Raw genomic sequence first — 19,290 nt, 5'->3', positions numbered from 1 at the left:
AGGTACTTGAAAACACTTCAATCTCTAGAGGAGCATTTCAACCAAATGATTATAGTGACTGGGTATATAGCTATTTTGGAGATTGAAAATTCAGCGATAAGACGACTATACAGGTGATGGCGACAGCTCTCAGGGGTCTACGGACAGGTGAGCTGAAATGGAATCCAGTTTCTCGGGGGGGGGGGGGGGGTGTCAATAGTTTACGAAAGTGAAGAAAATTTGGAAGTCTTATTTTCATTTATAACTTAATTTTTCTGTTAATTGAGGGTAGAATTTGTCAATAAAATGAGCACAACTGGACAAAATCATATGCAAAGACATGATATCAACCTAAGAACAAAAAAGTTTGAATTTCAAATTATTCTTTATTACAATATTATTTATACATTATATGAACTGATCCTACAAATGTATTTCTAAGAGCCATGTTTAACTTTAGAGTATAGGATTATAATACCAGAAATCGGCATTATACAATCAACACATTTTATAACATTCGAAGGAAGATTAAACTTTCTGTCGAATGACAAAAATTATATATGTGGTTTGGAGAACATTACTTTCAAAAACCCTATAGAATTAAACCACAAATAATTTAAATCATATACATGTACACGGAATTTTATTATTTTTAAGCGCTACGTTTCACTTTGGAATACAGGAAGTCGGCAATATACAATCAACACATTGTATGAAAGGACAAAAATGATACCTATGATTTTATATACGGGGATGGTGCTGATCCCAGCCACATGCTGATTTTACGGAGTTTACAACTGTACAATTGAGCGTGATTCAGTTTCATTTTTTACCTTTGAGGATGTCGACTTTGCAGATTGTAAGTGTAACATTTTGGTATACTAATATGACGCTTGGCAAGATTTTCATTACGATCGGACAGGAAGTACGTCACGCCAAGATCCTTCACAGCGAATTTCTGAACAGTAGGTCGAGAAGTCTCGACTAGTTTTTCTAAAACCATCTCTTTCTTTGGTGAGTATGCCCTAAAACCGTTTCGATAGCCAAATTCAGTTCTGTTTGAATTTCTCTCCGGAGCCCATTGAACGTTAGGTTGTTTTGGTGTGCACTTCCGGTGAATAAACTTGGAATTCGGGTCATAGACAGCCTGGGCATTGTTGGCTTTAATCTCGGTGTACCCAGATTCATAGTTCATCATTGATTTCGTCTTCAACATACTCGCTGGTGTCGACTGGATTATTTTACATGGCGATACTATGCTGGAATACACACACGGGACAGGTAACGAAGGAGCGGATCTATTTGCAAAAGCCGGCGGAACAGGAAGAGGATATCTGTATGTAAATGGTGAATTTTTTACTGTGGGGGTTGTAGAAGACGGCGTCTTATTCCGTGATTGTCGGGAAAAGTTTTCATGAGAATTTTGATTGTAATTTACTGTGCCCATCATTTCAAATAACTGTTCAGACGTATCTTGAATTTCGCACGAATTCCACTTATGTTGGTTTCTGTCTGATGACCAGCTTCTCTTACAACACTCATCAATTTCGCTCGAGTGAAAATGGGAGAAATGACAAAATGAATTCCTATCAAACCGTTTTCCTGGTACATTCTTAGCATTGTCGCGAGTGAACTTCGTTCCAACATTGTACCTCTTTATCGTGCTTGTTATTTCCAACCGTTTTCCTTCTCGTGGCCGAAATATCCCACTGACTGTAACTTCTTGATCTTGATTCAGAATTGTTTCATACATTGTTTTTCATTTTGCCATCATGATCAAAGGATGCAGTTTATCCAACTTTTTAAAACTTCACATGTCGCGGAATGAACGTCGATAATGAACAATGTAATGACGTCATAGATATTGTTTAATGTTACGTCATAATCATAACGTCACAATAAAAACTATTCCCTAGTTTAGAGAGGTTCGCACCTGAGATTTGTAGTACAATATTAATGTCAATTTTTTTGGGAAGTGTATTTTTTATTTCTACATTGAAGGGGAATTAGGAAATTTAAGAGAAAAGCTGGGGTCGTAATGCTTGTTATTGAGCTACAGTGTTCTAAACATGCTTTTACACTTAAAATTTACTCGAGATTTATTCAATTAAACTTGATTTTTTTGTTGGTGTCAACACAACATAAGCAACACAAATCAATCATTACATAGAATAGATACATAATCATGTGTGACAAGAACGACCTAACAATCGGTATGAAACACATCAGACAGCATTTGACCCAATGATATAACTTTAAATTAATTCTGTTTGTCCGAAACGTTTGTGTGTCTATTGCGTAGAGGGTCCTGACAGATACTAAGTTGGCATTCTTTTCTAAAGAACAACAAATATAAAAACTACAAATGAAAGCACAGCACACATGTTATGGATATATTATGAGTCTTTATTGGCCGCTTTAGACATTCTGTTGATCACTTTATTAATTTGCTCGGGTGTGGGATCCTGAAACACTTTGTCTTTATGTGTGGATTCCTCCTTATTTGGCATAGTCTGTTTACATTCTACGGTATATGGCTTCCGGGCAAGCGGATCAACTTTTTGTATCAGAACAACACCATCTGGTGGATTGGCCCATGGTTGTTCCTCCCCTGTCAACACACGAAATTTTTATGCTTTTTTTTTAATTATCGCTTAATTTGAAGCTGTAACTTATGCACGATGGAGATGAACACATAAAAGAAATTAAATTTTATGTGTTCTAACATTACCTGAGCCAAAAAGTATGAAAACCAACGCAGCAAAAAGCACTATCGCACTTGTTACGTAAAACGTCTCATTCCATCCTCTCAAACTCTAAAAAGTCACAGGAGAATAATTATAAGCTGCAGCTAAAACAGCCACATTGATAAAGTTTGGGAAAATAAAGTCATAAAATTAATAAACAACAACGTTGGCGTACATTTGGGGAAAGAAATTCTCCAGCAACAAGAGGGGTGATGATCCCAGCCAATGCGGCGAAAAATGAGGAGACGCTGACTATAATGTTAACATAGCGACTGGAGAGATCGTAGTAGTTGACCTGCCATCCTTAAAACAAACACATGTACATCTATTAACAATCGATAAATCAACAGAACCACAGCTCATTACAGAACAGTGGCGAATCTAGAGGGGCGTTACAGGGGAGGGGATGCACCCCCCCCTTTGATCGCACACTGTTTAACAGAAATGACCATTTTGCATGGGTTTACAACCACTCTTTTTGGACAGAAAAGGTATAAACATGGGTCACACACGCCCTTTTAAAAACCTTCTGGATCCGCACCTGCAAAGGCTTATATGAAAGTTCTCATGGTTGAGAATGGATTCAAAATTTTAGTTGCTGATTACCAACAATCATACATCAGAATCACTGTAAGTATTGTAAGTTTAACAACTCGAGATCAATACCTGAAACGGAAAGCCCGAAGAATCCCATCGCCAGCGAGAGGACAACGAGAACTGGGACACCATTTTCCAGAACAGTCAAGATTAAAAAGCACGCTGCCTGTGATATAAAACCTGAAGAAAATTATACACAATTTAGAAAATTTTAATCGTCAACATGTGTATGACGTACCATGATTGTTGATAATATGACATTATATGACGCATGGAAAGGCTACCTATCCCAGTGAGCAGCTTCCGGATGAAGGTTGTGGAGTACTTGGGATTCAGGTGGAGGTAGTCAGCAATGTGCCCACTGGTAAATGTACACAAAACCAAAAGCACGTGCGGAATAGAGGAATATACGCCGTTCTGGGGATCAAAACGACAGTGTGTGTTACAGGAATATATCGAAATGAATTACACATGCATTGTTACTAAACGTTTACAAAGAAGCGCAAGTGCATATATATTAGCAATCAATACACAGCATGTAATGTACACATCTCCATCAAGTTGAAAGAGTATATACTCGCGCCGCTCGTTGAATAAATCAATTTTAAAAACATATCATTATAGATGTTCAATTATCTTATACTAAAAACTGTGTTTACGGTAACCTGCTGGGGGAAAATAGGGTCAGTAGATCGGATTTCTTTCTTTCTTTTTTTTTATTATTATTATTATATATATATATATATATATATATATATATATATATATATTGCTATTCAATATGCACTTGTTGTATATTTTGACAGTTTTAAACAACTGCTAGGGATGGTGTTATCTCGTACAATTTCCCAACAACTTTACATTAATTTTTCTTTAGTCGTTTAACATCTCAACCGAGAATTTTTTACTCATATGGAGACGTCACAATTGCCGGTGAAAGGATAGTTGTTTTTAGATTTATGCTCTACTCTTACGGCCTTTGAGCAGGGAGGGGTCTTTATTGTGCTACACCTGCTGTGACACGGGACCTCAGTTTTTGTAGTCTTACCCGAAGGACCGTCGCATTTAGTCGCCTCATACGACAAGCAAGGGATACTGAGGACCTATTCTAGCCCGGATTCCCACGGGTTCTTTAGATTAAAGTAATAATATTGGTTGAAAATATCTATAAATGCCGTGGAATTTGGAATGGTGCAATAACACTTATCGATTCTTTCAGCTGGGCTCATTTTTGGGAGTTGAACTATGTTCAATCTCCCTGGGTCATCACGCACTTTTCTGCGCAGTAATTTGTATTGATTTGTATAGTGGTCGTCAGCGGGGGTTCTGTGTCAGCTGATTTACTCCTAGGTAAATCAACATAAACTTTTATAAACATCCGCCATTAAATAATCCATGTAACTTTTCTGAATTAATCTAATTTTGATAATTGACATGTAAATAAATGCAATGATATTGTATTCAAATCAATTTGAATACAAGATTTCGATCAAATTGATACTGATAGACATAGAAAAATAAAAGATAAGGTTGAAAATTGTCGTTTGTAGCACAGCGTCACCTATAAACATTGATAGGGAAACGAACGACAACTGCACACAAGCCCCATTGACACCGTGGCGCGAAATATCGAATATGGTGCGAAACCTCAGAAAATTTACAAGAAATAACTCTACAACATTGTGTATGTGTATATATTTGGTTGTTTTTTTTAATGTGATATAAAAAATGCTTGATGTTACATGTAGATTGAATTAAAACACGTCATTCCCAGTCAACAACTTTCGATTGGGATCGGAATACGAAATAAAATTTCTTATATCCGGTGGCAAAGTGAAACTGCTTCATGCTTCAAGTTATTGAATTACGTAGTAATTGCACGTTACACATTAGAGAACTGTTCCTTTTAATAAAGAAAGTCACAAAATAGATACAAAATGAGTGTACCTTATTCATTACTGTTACCGAGCTTTCGTCGACTATAATCTCGAAATGGCGTGTTTCGCTGCGCTTGATGATCTGACGGTAAGGTCCACATTTTCTACGTGAGTAGTGTGGTATTTGTTTATGAATTTTTTGCGCATACATGGTATGTCTCGGCTAGGAATAATGGAAACTTTCTCACCTATGTATATAAAGACATATTAATCTCTATTTTTAAAAATGTAGAACACTTTTATCAAATGACAATGTTTAAAAACGCTTAGAGCCCCGATGTCAGAATTTCCTTTTCCAAGACATCAATATGTCAAATTCATTATCCTTTTTGAATAGTATGTACCATATTTTGTACCAGTTATCCATTTTGAATCCCCTATTACAATGGGATTTTGCTGCACTCTGTAATGTTTGAGTGGATGTCATGAGTGTGTGTCAAACAGAAATTTTAAGAGCATGGGATAAGGTGTTGCCATGTATTACTTCACTATCAAAGTTTAACCCAGTTGCCACAATGTTGAATTTATGCTGCAAAAAGGATTGGAAATTGCTCTGGTCAAAACACATTGTTTATTTGTCTACAGATGAAAGAGACATGAGGATTCTCCCTCACAAACTGAAATTTTTTTTATGGATCTTGTACATGTATAGTTTATTAATCACTATAGATTTCCAGCATCACAAGTCTGATTCCACTATATGCTTTCCATACTGTCAGGTTCATTCACCCCCTGTTTCAGCCACAGTATAATATCCCAAATACCTTGGCAATAAATAACATTATTTGACTAGTGTTTCATTTTTAGCGGAGTTGCGATAAAGTCGAACTCGGCTTATGATCTGATGAAGTGCCTTTGGGCGGGCAGGCAGGCACGCATCAACATTTCATTTCCGCACCATAGCTCTTGAGCAAATTATAGGATCTCATTCAAACTTAGATGGATTGTCACCCTCAGTAAGATGAGGAAGCCTATCAATTCTGGGGTCACTAGGTCAAAGGTCAAGGTCACTGGCTATAAATAGACTGAAATTTGGAGAAAATTTTGTTTTCCGCACCATAGCTCTTGAACGAATTATAGGATCTCAATCAAACTTAGATCGATTAAGTAAGACAAGAAGCCTATCGATTCCGGGGTCACAAGGTCAAAGTCACAGTGGCTATAAATAGACTGAAATTTGGAGAAAATTTTGTTTTCTGCACTATAATTTTTTAACAAATTATAGGATCTCAATTAAACTTAGATGGATTATCGCCCTTGATGAGACAAAGAAGCCTATTGATTTTGGTCAAGGGTTAAAGGTCAAGGTCACAAAGGATTTAAGTCGGCTGAAATTTATGTACGCAAAATTTTGCTCCCTGCTTGATAATTCTTGAAAACTTTTCTGCCGGTTCCCTCTATGCCCATTCCTTGCGCAACTCGGCTTGTGCATTTCCGATGCCCGACAATTTTTAATTTTTTTGCATTTCATTTATTTTGAGTTATTATACAATTATTTACCATTCCATTGATCCTCTACAGGACTGTAGTATACTCAGGTGACAGTTTAGCATATTGGACTACCTTTTCAAGTAATGAATCCTTAGAATTAGCTATAACTAGGATTAAACTTGAATGTATAAATACAGGGGAAAAACTTCTTCATAACTGCAAGGCATTGATAACCATATTGATTTGAATGTTTGGGCCATAATATGTGGTCACATTTTTCATGAGAATATAAAGGGGTGAAATTCTAGAAAACAACAACACGACTTCAGTTACTCGAGGAGCGTTGTGGCCCATGGGCCTTCCATTATCCATGTTTGCTGTTGTAACGCTTTGAAACAACAACAGTTGATTTGTATCTAAAATCATGATAATATTCAGTCATTTATCCCCCTACCCTTCCAGTACTATCTTTTCTAACTGAATTTCCACAATGTTCAACTCCCACGAGTACTTTAAGTACTTTGATTTGAATATTAGAGATAAAACACTCGCCGTTTTCACTGAATGGCGGAAGTCGCAGTCTCGTGCAACCAGACGCTCGGCTGTCTCCTTAATCTCCGACGAGCAGAGAGTCTGGTAAAGGCTCGCGATAACGTTTGTAACGTTATAACGAGGCCTATCAAAATATCGGTACTTGGTTGGTTCAAAAGAACGACTACCGGAGAATATTGTAATAGATTGAATTTGCCGTTTAAGCTTAAGAATTTACAACTAGGGTATTTACAGACTGTTGTAAAAGAGAGGATTTATTTTCTATTCTACCTACAGGATATGGTAAAACCGTTTTGTATTCAATTCTACAAAAGTTGCTGTAGGAGGCAAAAGTGAAAGTACGATTTCCAGCCGACAACGACACGTAGTAATGATTTTCCCATTAGTATCACTAATGAAGGATCAACTAATTAACATCAAATCACTGTATATGTCGTAGAGAATCAAACCGAAACTAAAATAGCGCTTCCTAGCGGTAACAGTTATTATTGTCAGTCTTTACCAGACTCTGCTCGTCGGAGATTTGCGGAAACAGCCGAGCATCTGCTTGAACGAGACTACAGAAGTCGCCATTTTTATAGAAGGGGAGTAATAGAGGGTTCGGTTTCGGAAAGAGACAAAATTTTCGAAAAATTATATATTTCCCGATAAAATGTTTAGTGTTGGGTCGATTGGGTGACCGTAAACACACATAATTTTTTTTTTTTTTTTTTTTTTGCCTCATCAAAGTAACAACTAAATATCTTTGTTAACGTCGTGTTTTTACTTATTGCAGAGCAACCGAAAGTCCCCTTATCCAACAGATGCTGAATTATCCGATGGGTGATGTACAACACACATAAGATACAACATACATACATGTGCATTCACACATGTTTCCCCTTTCTCCCACTTTCTTTACCTAGTCTTCCTCCCCAAACAATACAAATTGATTGATTGTAATATGTTGGTGACTTACATGTAGAATGACTACAAAAGTATCTTTTTCTAAAGCTAGACAACTACTTACTTCTGCAACGCTGAAACCGAACATGCTGAGATAGTATGGCTCATTGGTTAGAAGTAAAATGATGACCCAATTTCTGGCAAAATGGCACAAACTTAACGATATAACAGGCAATGACGTCAAAATCTGTCGATATGGCACTTTTAGATTCTACAAGAAACACTAAATTATACATGTCACCGCTGTACATAATTCCCTGCAGTTAATTGATAAGAAATATATTCCACTAGCACCAACCTCGTATTCGATATTATATTTCCCTTGGTTTTTAACAATGTACTCGTATTCTGATTGGCTGATGGATGTGTCATGTGATGGTTTCTCGAAGACAAAACAAAGCCAAGCAAAATACCAAATTATGCACATACCACCTGGAAAAAAAGAAGAAATTCAATTAGATAGCGGATACAAGATGACATTTCATTCTCCAATCCTCATAGATCCACCACTGAAAAATCCGAATGCGAAACAAAAACAACTTAATGAAGGAAGCATATACATGTAAGTACGTTATAATTTTATTTAATGTCATTCTGCTTACTAGAAACATAGTAGACATATATGTCCATAAAATGTACGACTCATCAGGCACATAGAAGACATATTCTCATGTGATGCAATGATTTATCATTGTACTTACTGGGGACATATTCCCGTGAGATTTTCTGGTTTTATCTGATCGAACATTGACGGTCATTTTGAGACTCTGCTCTGAAATACTCAAGCGGCATGTAAAGTCCGAGTTTCAAATCTTGATAAGTGAAATGTGACCTTTGGGTGTTTTAGGAATGATTTCTTAGGTACATCCTGTAGTTTCCTTGTAGAAATTCGTTATTTGAACATTTATATCTGCCATGATTGCCTTCTCTCGTGAGTATTGATAACTCGCATAGTGTCTATGCATACACTATAGGGCCTGGACCTTTGATACTCAAACGAGAAATTAATGTTTAACATTGATATTAGTATTATCATGGGAGGGAATGAAAACAAACAACATATACATCCACCAGCAAAACGCCATGACCAAGGGATTCATTGAGTTCTGCATCGCCCACTGATTCAGTTTAATTCTTGAAAATGGTGCTAAGAATATCAAATCACCAGTGTCATCCTCTGCTATGCTGCTGTAAGAAATGAAATAACAAAAAACGCTTTTCCAAGAAATCGAGAAAATCAAAAATGAAATGAAACATCTCTGCCCAAGAATTGATGACCTAGAACAATACTCGCGCAAAAATTGCTTATTAAAGTTTTCTGGAATTTCTCAAAACAGTGACAAAAAAACACTGACGAGATTCTGAATGCTGTTAACTAGGTGGTGTTATCAACACGCCTGACCCAACAGTCATTGGAAATTCCCATCCTCTTGGAGCTCCGAGATCCAAGGAGAACCACCCAGAGACACCGCAGTACATCTCGCCAGGTACACAGATCACGCCACATGGTATTTCCAAACAAGAGAAATCTCAAAACTTACAACAACAACGATATAAATCTTCACAGGATCTCTATCAACGAGGTCCTAAACAAAACAAGAGTCCAGCTGTTCACCCGCCTCTGCAAGTATAAATGCAATGGATTGATTCACTCTCACTGGACCTTTGAGGGACAACTGTTTATGAAAATACTGAACGCGGTGGGGAAAACCCTTGTGTAGGACGAACAAGGCATTTTTGAAATTGAAAATCAACAGTCCCAACAAGTTATTGAATAAATACCGTATTGCTTAAATTAAATATTCTTATGAGATCTAAAGATTTATAAATCTACGTACTGGAGACATATTCCCATGAGATGTAATGATTTATAAGTCTACTTACTGGAGACACATTCCCATAAGATGTACTGATTCAATAGACTACTTAATGGGGACATATTACTATGAAATGTAATGATTTAAAAGACTTCTTACTGGAGACATATTACTATGAGATGTAATGATGTAGTAGACTACTTACTGGGGACATATTACTATGAGATATAATGATGTAATAGACTACTTACTGGAGACATATTACTATGAGATATAATCATGTAATAGACTACTTACTGGAGACATATTACTATGAGATGCAATGATTTAATAGACTACTTACTGGGGACATATTACTATAAGATGTAATGATGTAGTAGACTACTTACTGGGGACATATTACTATGAGATATAATGATGTAATAGACTACTTACTGGAGACATATTACTATGAGATATAATCATGTAATAGACTACTTACTGGAGACATATTACTATGAGATGCAATGATTTAATAGACTACTTACTGGAGACATATTACTATCAAATGTAATGATGTAAACTACTTACTGGAGACATATTCCTATGAGATGTAATGATTTAATAGACTACTTACTGGAGACATATTACTATGAGATATAATCATGTAATAGACTACTTACTGGAGACATATTACTATGAGATGCAATGATTTAATAGACTACTTACTGGGGACATATTACTATGAGATGCAATGATGTAATAGACTACTTACTGGGGACATATTACTATGAGATGTAATGATGTAATAGACTACTTACTGGAGACATAATACTATGAGATGTAATGATTTAATAGACTACTTACTGGAGACATATTACTATGAGATGTAATGATGTAATAGACTACTTACTGGAGACATATTACTATGAGATGTAATGATGTAATAGACTACTTACTGGAGACATATTACTATGAGGTGTAATGATGTAATAGACTACTTACTGGAGACATATTACTATGAGATGTAATGATGTAATAGACTACTTACTGGAGACATATTACTATGAGATGTAATGATTTAATAGACTACTTACTGGAGACATATTACTATGAGATGTAATGATGTAATATACTACTTACTGGGGACATATTACTATGAGGTGTAATGATGTAATAGACTACTTACTGGAGACATATTACTATGAGATGCAATGATGAAATAGACTACTTACTGGAGACATATTACTATGAGACGTAATGATGTAATAGACTACTTACTGGAGACATATTACTATGAGATGTAATGATGTAATAGACTACTTACTGGAGACATATTACTATGATATGTAATGATGTAATAGACTACTTACTGGAGACGTAGTAGACATACTCCCATGAGATGTAATGATGTAATAGACTACTTACTGGAGACATATTACTATGAGATGTAATGATTTAATAGACTACTTACTGGAGACATATTACTATGAGATGCAATGATGAAATAGACTACTTACTGGAGACATATTACTATGAGACGTAATGATGTAATAGACTACTTACTGGAGACATATTACTATGATATGTAATGATGTAATAGACTACTTACTGGAGACATATTACTATGATATGTAATGATGTAATAGACTACTTACTGGAGACGTAGTAGACATACTCCCATGAGATGTAATGATGTAATAGACTACTTACTGGAGACATATTACTATGAGATGTAATGATTTAATAGACTACTTACTGGAGACATACTCCCATGAGGTGTAATGATGTAATAGACTACTTACTGGAGACATATTACTATGAGATGTAATGATTTAATAGACTACTTACTGGAGACATATTACTATGAGGTGTAATGATGTAATAGACTACTTACTGGAGACATATTACTATGAGATGTAATAGACTACTTACTGGAGACATACTCCCATGAGGTGTAATGATGTAATAGACTACTTACTGGAGACATATTACTATGAGATGTAATGATTTAATAGACTACTTACTGGAGACATATTACTATGAGGTGTAATGATGTAATAGACTACTTACTGGAGACATATTACTATGAGATGTAATGATGTAATAGACTACTTACTGGAGACATATTACTATGATATATAATGATGTAATAGACTACTTACTGGAGACGTATTACTATGAGATGTAATGATGTAATAGACTACTTACTGGAGACATAATACTATGAGATGTAATGATGTAATATACTATTTACTGGAGACATAATACTATGAGATGTAATGATGTAATAGACTACTTACTGGAGACATACTCCCATGAGATGTAATGATGTAATAGACTACTTACTGGAGACATAGTAGACATACTCCCATGAGATGTAATGATTTAATAGACTACTTACTGGAGACGTATTACTATGAGATGTAATGATGTAATATACTACTTACTGGAGACATAATACTATGATATGTAATGATGTAATAGACTACTTACTGGAGACATATTACTATGATATGTAATGATGTAATAGACTACTTACTGGAGACGTAGTAGACATACTCCCATGAGATGTAATGATGTAATAGACTACTTACTGGAGACATATTACTATGAGATGTAATAGACTACTTACTGGAGACATAGTAGACATACTCCCATGAGATATAATGATGTAATAGACTACTTACTGGAGACATATTACTATGATATGTAATGATGTAATATACTACTTACTGGAGACATAGTAGACATACTCCCATGAGATGTAATGATGTAATAGACTACTTACTGGAGACATAATACTATGATATGTAATGATGTAATAGACTACTTACTGGAGACATATTACTATGATATGTAATGATGTAATAGACTACTTACTGGAGACATATTACTATGAGATGTAATGATGTAATAGACTACTTACTGGAGACATAATACTATGAGATGTAATGATGTAATAGACTACTTACTGGAGACATATTACTATGATATGTAATGATGTAATAGACTACTTACTGGAGACATAGTAGACATACTCCCATGAGATGTAATGATGTAATAGACTACTTACTGGAGACATAGTAGACATACTCCCATGAGATGTAGTGCGTTATCATTCCACTAATAGGAAAACCTACGATGGCGCCGGCGTATGTTCCTGAAACAATTTAATTCATAAAGTAATCGGACGAAATGTTAGGCAAAGTTAAATTAAACAAGAGACCAGTGGGCCACAATGTTCACCTATGTCACCTTTGTCCTGCTGTTAAAAAAAAGATTGCTCAATGATTTTATCCTCTTTTTTCCGAAGAAAAAATTTAACCCCATCTTATGACCCGAACTTAACCCCATAGTGTCAAGACTAAAGCGAAATTGAATCCACACAACACAGGGATGCTTCACGTAGGATATGATCCGGCCGATTCTAGTCTCACCCTAACCCAAGGTCAATGACTTAAAACAAATGCTTGAATCATTGAGAAGTTTTGCAAATTGATATGATTTACTGTAACTCTACTTCTCTTGAGAAGAATGTTTTGATTTCCTTTATATGTTCTCATTTAAATCTAACTCTATTTTAGCCCAAGGACTTATGATTTGATAAAGTATGAATCTGCACTACATTGGTATGCTTGCATATCTATAGGAAATTCTACCAGCAATGGCCATTAGTTATTGAGAAGGTTTTAGATATTCCTATGAAAAATCCTTTATTGTTGCCCCGCCCTACCTTCCAGCACCATGATTCAAACACACTTGAATCTGCAGTACCTGGGGATAATTGTATACTAAGTATGACCCTGTTGTTCTGAAGAAGATTTTCAAATTTTCCCCCTTTATATGCCTATGTGGAATTTATTAAATTATTACATCTCAGTATTGTTGCCCAAATCTAGCTCTGGGGCATTGGTGTGAAGAAACTTGAATTATCACTACTTCATAATGCATGCATAATAAAATGACTAACAGAGACCTGCTGTTCTTGAGAAGAAGCGTTCAGATTTATTTCTCTACATATTCCCATCTTAACTTTGAATCCGTATTGTGGTTTAAACCTACCCCTGGGGTAATAATTTGAAGAAACTTGAATCTGCATTGTCTGGGCATGTTTGCATAATGAAATGACTTATCAGGGCCTTGTTGTTCTTGAGAAGACGATTCTAAGAGATTTTTTCCTATTTCTACCTATGTAAAACTTAATCCCCTATTGTGGCCCCCACCCTACCCATGCACTGGTTTCAACAAGTTTGAATCTGCATTTTCTGAGGATGCTTGCCTAGTAACATTATGAATCATGATGAAACTGTACATAAGAACATTTTAATGACGTTTTACTGTATATCCTCACGTAAAACTTTGAGCACCTTCTTTGGCCCCCCACCCCCACCCCCGATCTCCCACCCCCCACCCCGGGGCATGAGTTGAATAATTTTTAATCTTTTGCTATTATCAACCTTTGATAGATTTGATTTATTAGGGATATAAAGACTACAACATGTACCAGTAAGAACTGTTGCAACCAAACGTCCTCGCTCATTGGTTGTTGTCCAGTGACGTAATATACCATAGGATGCTGGATACAGGAGGCCCTAAAGAAAAGCAATAAATACCATGAAAACAAAACAGCTGGCATAGAATCGTAAATCAGGGAATGAAAGGTGTGCACTACACAGAATTAAGTTACAATCATGTACACCATTCAAAAATGAGGGTTCAATCTGTGATGATTGCTAAACTTACAAGTGTAGGTAGATTTCCTACTCAACTTTTGATATAATATTTTTTTCAATATGACTTAGCACTTGTTTCATATAAAAGATGCGTAGCTATGTAGCAGATGTGAGACGACCGATCAATCGTTTCTTACATTAAATAGATAGCCAAAAAATCGAATTCATAATGGATTCAATGTAAACTAAATGTGACAGATTTCCTGAAGGGCAATGAGAAAAAGAGATTTATATTGCATGGTCATCTCTCTCTCTCTCTCTCTCTCTCTCTCTCTCTCTCTCTCTCTCTCTCTCTCTCTCTCTCTCTCTCTCTCACCTCCCCTATTCCCTGGAGGAATCTGATGACACAACTAGTTGTGTATCCTAAATGTTCAATGCTGACGGGAAGTAAAACATTGAGACAAGCGGAAAACAGAATACAGGCACCAAATGTTCTACAACAATCAATGACAAAGAATTATCTAAATTTCACAACGATAAACTGGGAAAACCTCATAGATCTTCATATAGATTATTAGTATAATTTAGGACATCACTTTCAATGAATGACTGAGTAAATATGTTTTTATAAATGAAGTACACATTGCTTGATTTAAACATCCATTTTGATGTGATGTTGAAGACACAGTGTGTATTTACTTGTGACAGGGCCACGTGGTTGTGAAGTATCCCGCGGGTAAGTGAGACAGGAAAAACCCGATATAGAACAAGCTGTGGAGAAGTTCAGCCATTCTCGTGTTCCACTCCACTGTCGGTAACTTCAAAAATAAGAAACTAATACATGAAGAAATATAGGGGGAAAAGAAAAGGACTACGTGTAAAGGGTTCGTCGACTCGATAGCTCAGTTAGTAGAGCACTGGGTTAAAGGTCCTGAGTTTGAGTCTCAGTCCAGTCTACATATGTTACAAAGGCAATACAATCAAAATTTGAAAATAGTTTCCATATATATATATATATATATATATATATATATATATATATAAGCTTTTAACTGCAGAGAATGTTATATTGCACTAGAGATTAATTACTAGTATCAGACATAAGCAACTTTTTGTTAGGACACATTTCGTTACTATGCTTTGCATGAATAAGTAATACTAACATTCCACTTAGCTTGTAGCGTTCCGACTTTCATATGGGCTTCTTCATCCAAAATAGTTATCATGGTCACACCAACGTTTGTTCGCATGCAGTATGTAACAACCATTCCAAGCGTCGTTAAGAAAGTGACTATATACCTCCTCGGGATATACGGCGATGAACAACAGCAACTGGAAATGGCGGAAGTGCTGCCCTCTCCTTGCTTCTGAGTTTCACTCTTCTCTGTAAGGTCAACATCGCTCTCACTTCTCTTGTCAGTTTGGTCGGGGTTCGGGATCTCTTGGGATTCAGATGACATTTTGTATTCAGGACTTGCTTGTCGATGACATTTTGAGTTAAATTCAAGTTTTTTGTGGCAAGCTAAAATACAAGGGAACAGAACATCAAACCAGACATTATTTGGAATATTGCATGTTTGCATTTTACCTCCCACCGTTACGACATATGGATAAGTATATGGAGGAGATTTCCTTTTTTTTGGAAAACTTATGCTTTTATAACGTGTAGCAGTCACCCATTTCCCCTTATACTGTCCGCTACACTTTCCCCTGCTCAAGGAAGCTTTGTCCCGAAGCTTAGCGCGAGTTCTCTCTGATCTGAATGTTTGACACCTGCTCAGCAATGGCATCCGCCGTTCCCGACAACATTACCGTCGTCTCCGGACGAATCCACGTCTGTACTCTACCTGAAGCAGGCCAAACACCAGTGTCACTACGCTGCCACCAATTTGTAACGTGTAGCGGTCACTAAGCCAAGTGCCGATCACGCTTGCTGTTGCTTAACTTGCGTAATCAAGAGAGATACTCTACCACATCGCTAGAAAAGCTAGCTCTCTCGCGAGGCAGTATAACTTCCGTTATACTGTGCGCTACAGGTTTTTTTTTACACCATTAATATCATTCGATGAGCATATGTAACCTGTAAGAGAAGTTTTGACACAGCTGGTCTGCCTTTTAACATAAGTAAATCATTTCAAGGAAAAGATTTGTACAGTGAAATAAAACAACCTATCTTGATGAGAGAAGCAATAAATGTTTTGTCGGGACATACTTCCAGGTGGATCGAAAAGGAAAATGAACAAACAAAATATGAAATTAGGACGCATGAGAATAAAGGGATTGATTGATTCATTGAATGTTGTTTAATGTCCCTCTCGATAATTTTTCACTCATGGAGACGTCACCACTGCCGGTGAAGGGCTGCAAAATTTAGGCCTATGCTTGGCGCTTATGGCCTTTGAGCTGGGAGGGATCTTTATCGTGCCACACCTGCTGTGACACAGTACCTCGGTTTTTTGCGGTCTCACCCGAAGGACCGCCCCACTTAGTCGCCTTCTACGACAAGCAAGGGGTACTGGGGACCTATTCTAACCCGGATCCCCACAGGAGGAGAATAAAGGGAAGAAAAAATAAAACTGTGTGGTATATGGAACAGTTTCACGTTACTACCGAAACATCGGGTTTTTTTTAAATGAATTTAAGCAATGCAGTCACGTAAAATCACGTCAATTCAGTAGAAATTTTTTTACTGAATGTAACAGAAAGTGACACAAATTCAACAGTGAAGAAAATAGCACACTACATAATACATGTATGCCCCAAAAGAAACAAAACATGCAGTGATTCATTTGTTCCGCTGAAAATATAAATTGATGACTGTATGACCTTCAGTTCAAAACTGGATTGCAACAAAATATGCGTGCTTACAATAAATTTTGTTTTTTCCTAATTTTGTTTTATCGATTACAGAAATAGTTTGACTATTTCTGAAGTCAGCAAAACTTGTTGTATGCCCAGTGCTCTTTGTCGACTTCATGGTAGCGCTATCGGGCGCTAAAATCTTGAAGACATTATCTAAAAGCATGAAATTTAATATTTTGAGAATGGTTGATACAATGAAATTATGCTTTCTCCTTTGATAACCGGAAATGATGTCCATTAACCGGAAGTCTCTTTGATATTGTAAATAAAGTCATATAGGTATGTTAACGTAAACAATTTGTCCGAATAACAATCCCTCTTAGCGAAGTGAATTTCAATCAATTAGTTAATTTACCCATTTTATTTTTAAAATTCCCCATCACGCGTGTCAAAGACATTTCATTTATGATAATTACTGCCTGTAATGGTGTATGTTTAACTTTGTTTAAAAGTACCCTTGTACATAGAATATAACTGTGCTACTGCACATTACATTTGTTAAAGCAGTGTCTGTTGGATATCTGTGATCAAATATGTAGCTATTGTTTTAATGGTGTCCAATTGTATATTATGATTATTTGAGTCACTGTTCTGTGATTATAAATGATCGTCTTGTACAACACTTTTCCCCCGGACGTCAAGCAATGAAGTCGTATCATTATCCGTCTCCTGTCCTGTCTTCAGACACACACCCCAACAAACACCTGATACTTACACGGGTTCTCGAGACAGTCGCTATGGTTATAGACAACTCGTCATGAAACAGGACACACCGAATATGTTTCACTTCGATTATTTCAAATTGTTAGATTGAAAAAGCACGCAATATAAAGGTTCAAATTATTAAAAATAATATCTTAGATGTCTCTAGATCCTTAAAAATTATAAAAATTTCTATTCAAAATTACACACTTTCAACGCAAAAAGAAGTCCATAACATTCACTGAAAATGATTCATGATAAACTACAACAAATAAGTTTGAAATATATTTGAAAAGTAAATCAAATAAATTCAACTTTAGGAAGAGAGGTAAGTAAGCGCCATTTGCTTGGAGCTCATAATATAATGGGATCTGATTTTCAGCAAGTCACACGATCAGAGCAATGTTGTTTATGCATCATCAGTTCGTGTTGATAATGAATCAAACTTTAGTCGTATAGGGTTTTAAAATAGCTCAACTTATCAATCCAGAGTTTGTATTTAACCTAATGTTAGTAAGGATGAATGATTTCATCCCATCAAGGCAGGTAGTACATGTATATTGAAACGGTCTGATATATATATACAAAATAAAAGAGTTTTTTTTTTTTTGGTATTAATTTCAAAGCAGTATAAATCCAAAGCTTTACAGTTCTAATTTGTCCAGAAAACAAATAAACCGCCACTAACCTCCTCTGAAACCGCTCCCTGTGCTAAGGTTTGTGCTGATTTTTCCAGATAATCCTCCAAACGTGTGATGTAGATTTTAAAAGTTTTTATACACGTTTGGCGCAGACAGGTTAAAATCGATAAAAAGCACAAATGTCGTGCACATCTAGAATCGCCACCAATTTTCTTTACCCTAAAATCAGAGAACTTACCTGTGCACAAGGAAAACAAATAGCACAGCCGTTTACCTGGGAACAGCGAGTTCTAGGTAAATTTTCACTTGTGAAAAAAACAAACACAGAAAAAGACAAATGCACAATAAAGTAAAACAGCTGTTGACGGGAGATCGAAGTAGATGTATCAGCTGTTTTGTTTTGCTAGAAGTGACATTGAGATCTG

The 19,290-nt window shown here is 36.1% G+C and overlaps 1 protein-coding gene across 3 annotated transcripts; it reads right to left on the bottom strand.

Annotated features, from left to right (window-relative positions):
• Nucleotides 1-2,364: 2,364 nt before the first annotated feature.
• LOC125683450 (vesicular glutamate transporter 2-like) lies at nt 2,365-19,266 on the bottom strand. Of its 3 annotated transcripts, none has more exons than XM_048924593.2 (13): nt 19,104-19,247; nt 15,824-16,182; nt 15,360-15,478; nt 15,037-15,154; nt 14,492-14,579; nt 13,061-13,147; nt 8,487-8,620; nt 8,253-8,399; nt 3,608-3,740; nt 3,393-3,503; nt 2,902-3,029; nt 2,711-2,795; nt 2,365-2,590 (listed from the first exon to the last, which is right to left on the bottom strand). In XM_048924593.2, the coding sequence occupies exons 2-13, from the start codon at nt 16,118-16,120 to the stop codon at nt 2,376-2,378; spliced, it is 1,662 nt and encodes a 553-aa protein (XP_048780550.2). In that variant the 5' UTR covers nt 16,121-16,182; nt 19,104-19,247; the 3' UTR covers nt 2,365-2,375. The 3 variants fall into 3 exon arrangements, with proteins under 3 accessions (XP_048780550.2, XP_048780549.2, XP_055998700.1); XM_048924592.2 differs by having other exon boundaries at nt 18,913-19,211; XM_056142725.1 differs by lacking the exons at nt 2,711-2,795; nt 2,902-3,029 and having other exon boundaries at nt 18,913-19,266.
• Between the last annotated feature and the right edge of the window lie 24 nt (nt 19,267-19,290).

The sequence above is a fragment of the Ostrea edulis genome, chromosome 6, assembly GCF_947568905.1.
Source record: "Ostrea edulis chromosome 6, xbOstEdul1.1, whole genome shotgun sequence".
Taxonomy (NCBI): Eukaryota; Metazoa; Mollusca; class Bivalvia; order Ostreida; family Ostreidae; genus Ostrea; species Ostrea edulis.
This window is presented reverse-complemented; position numbering and strand designations above follow the sequence as displayed.

Coding starts and splice junctions, on each gene's coding strand:
- LOC125683450 (XM_048924593.2), bottom strand. CDS start 16,120: ATGTCATCTGAATCCCAAGAGATCCCGAACCCCGACCAAACTGACAAG. Junction 13,148..14,491: donor GGTTGCAACAGTTCTTACTG/GTACATGTTGTA, acceptor AAATTGTTTCAG/GAACATACGCCGGCGCCATC. Junction 3,504..3,607: donor GAAGCTGCTCACTGGGATAG/GTAGCCTTTCCA, acceptor AATTTTCTTCAG/GTTTTATATCACAGGCAGCG.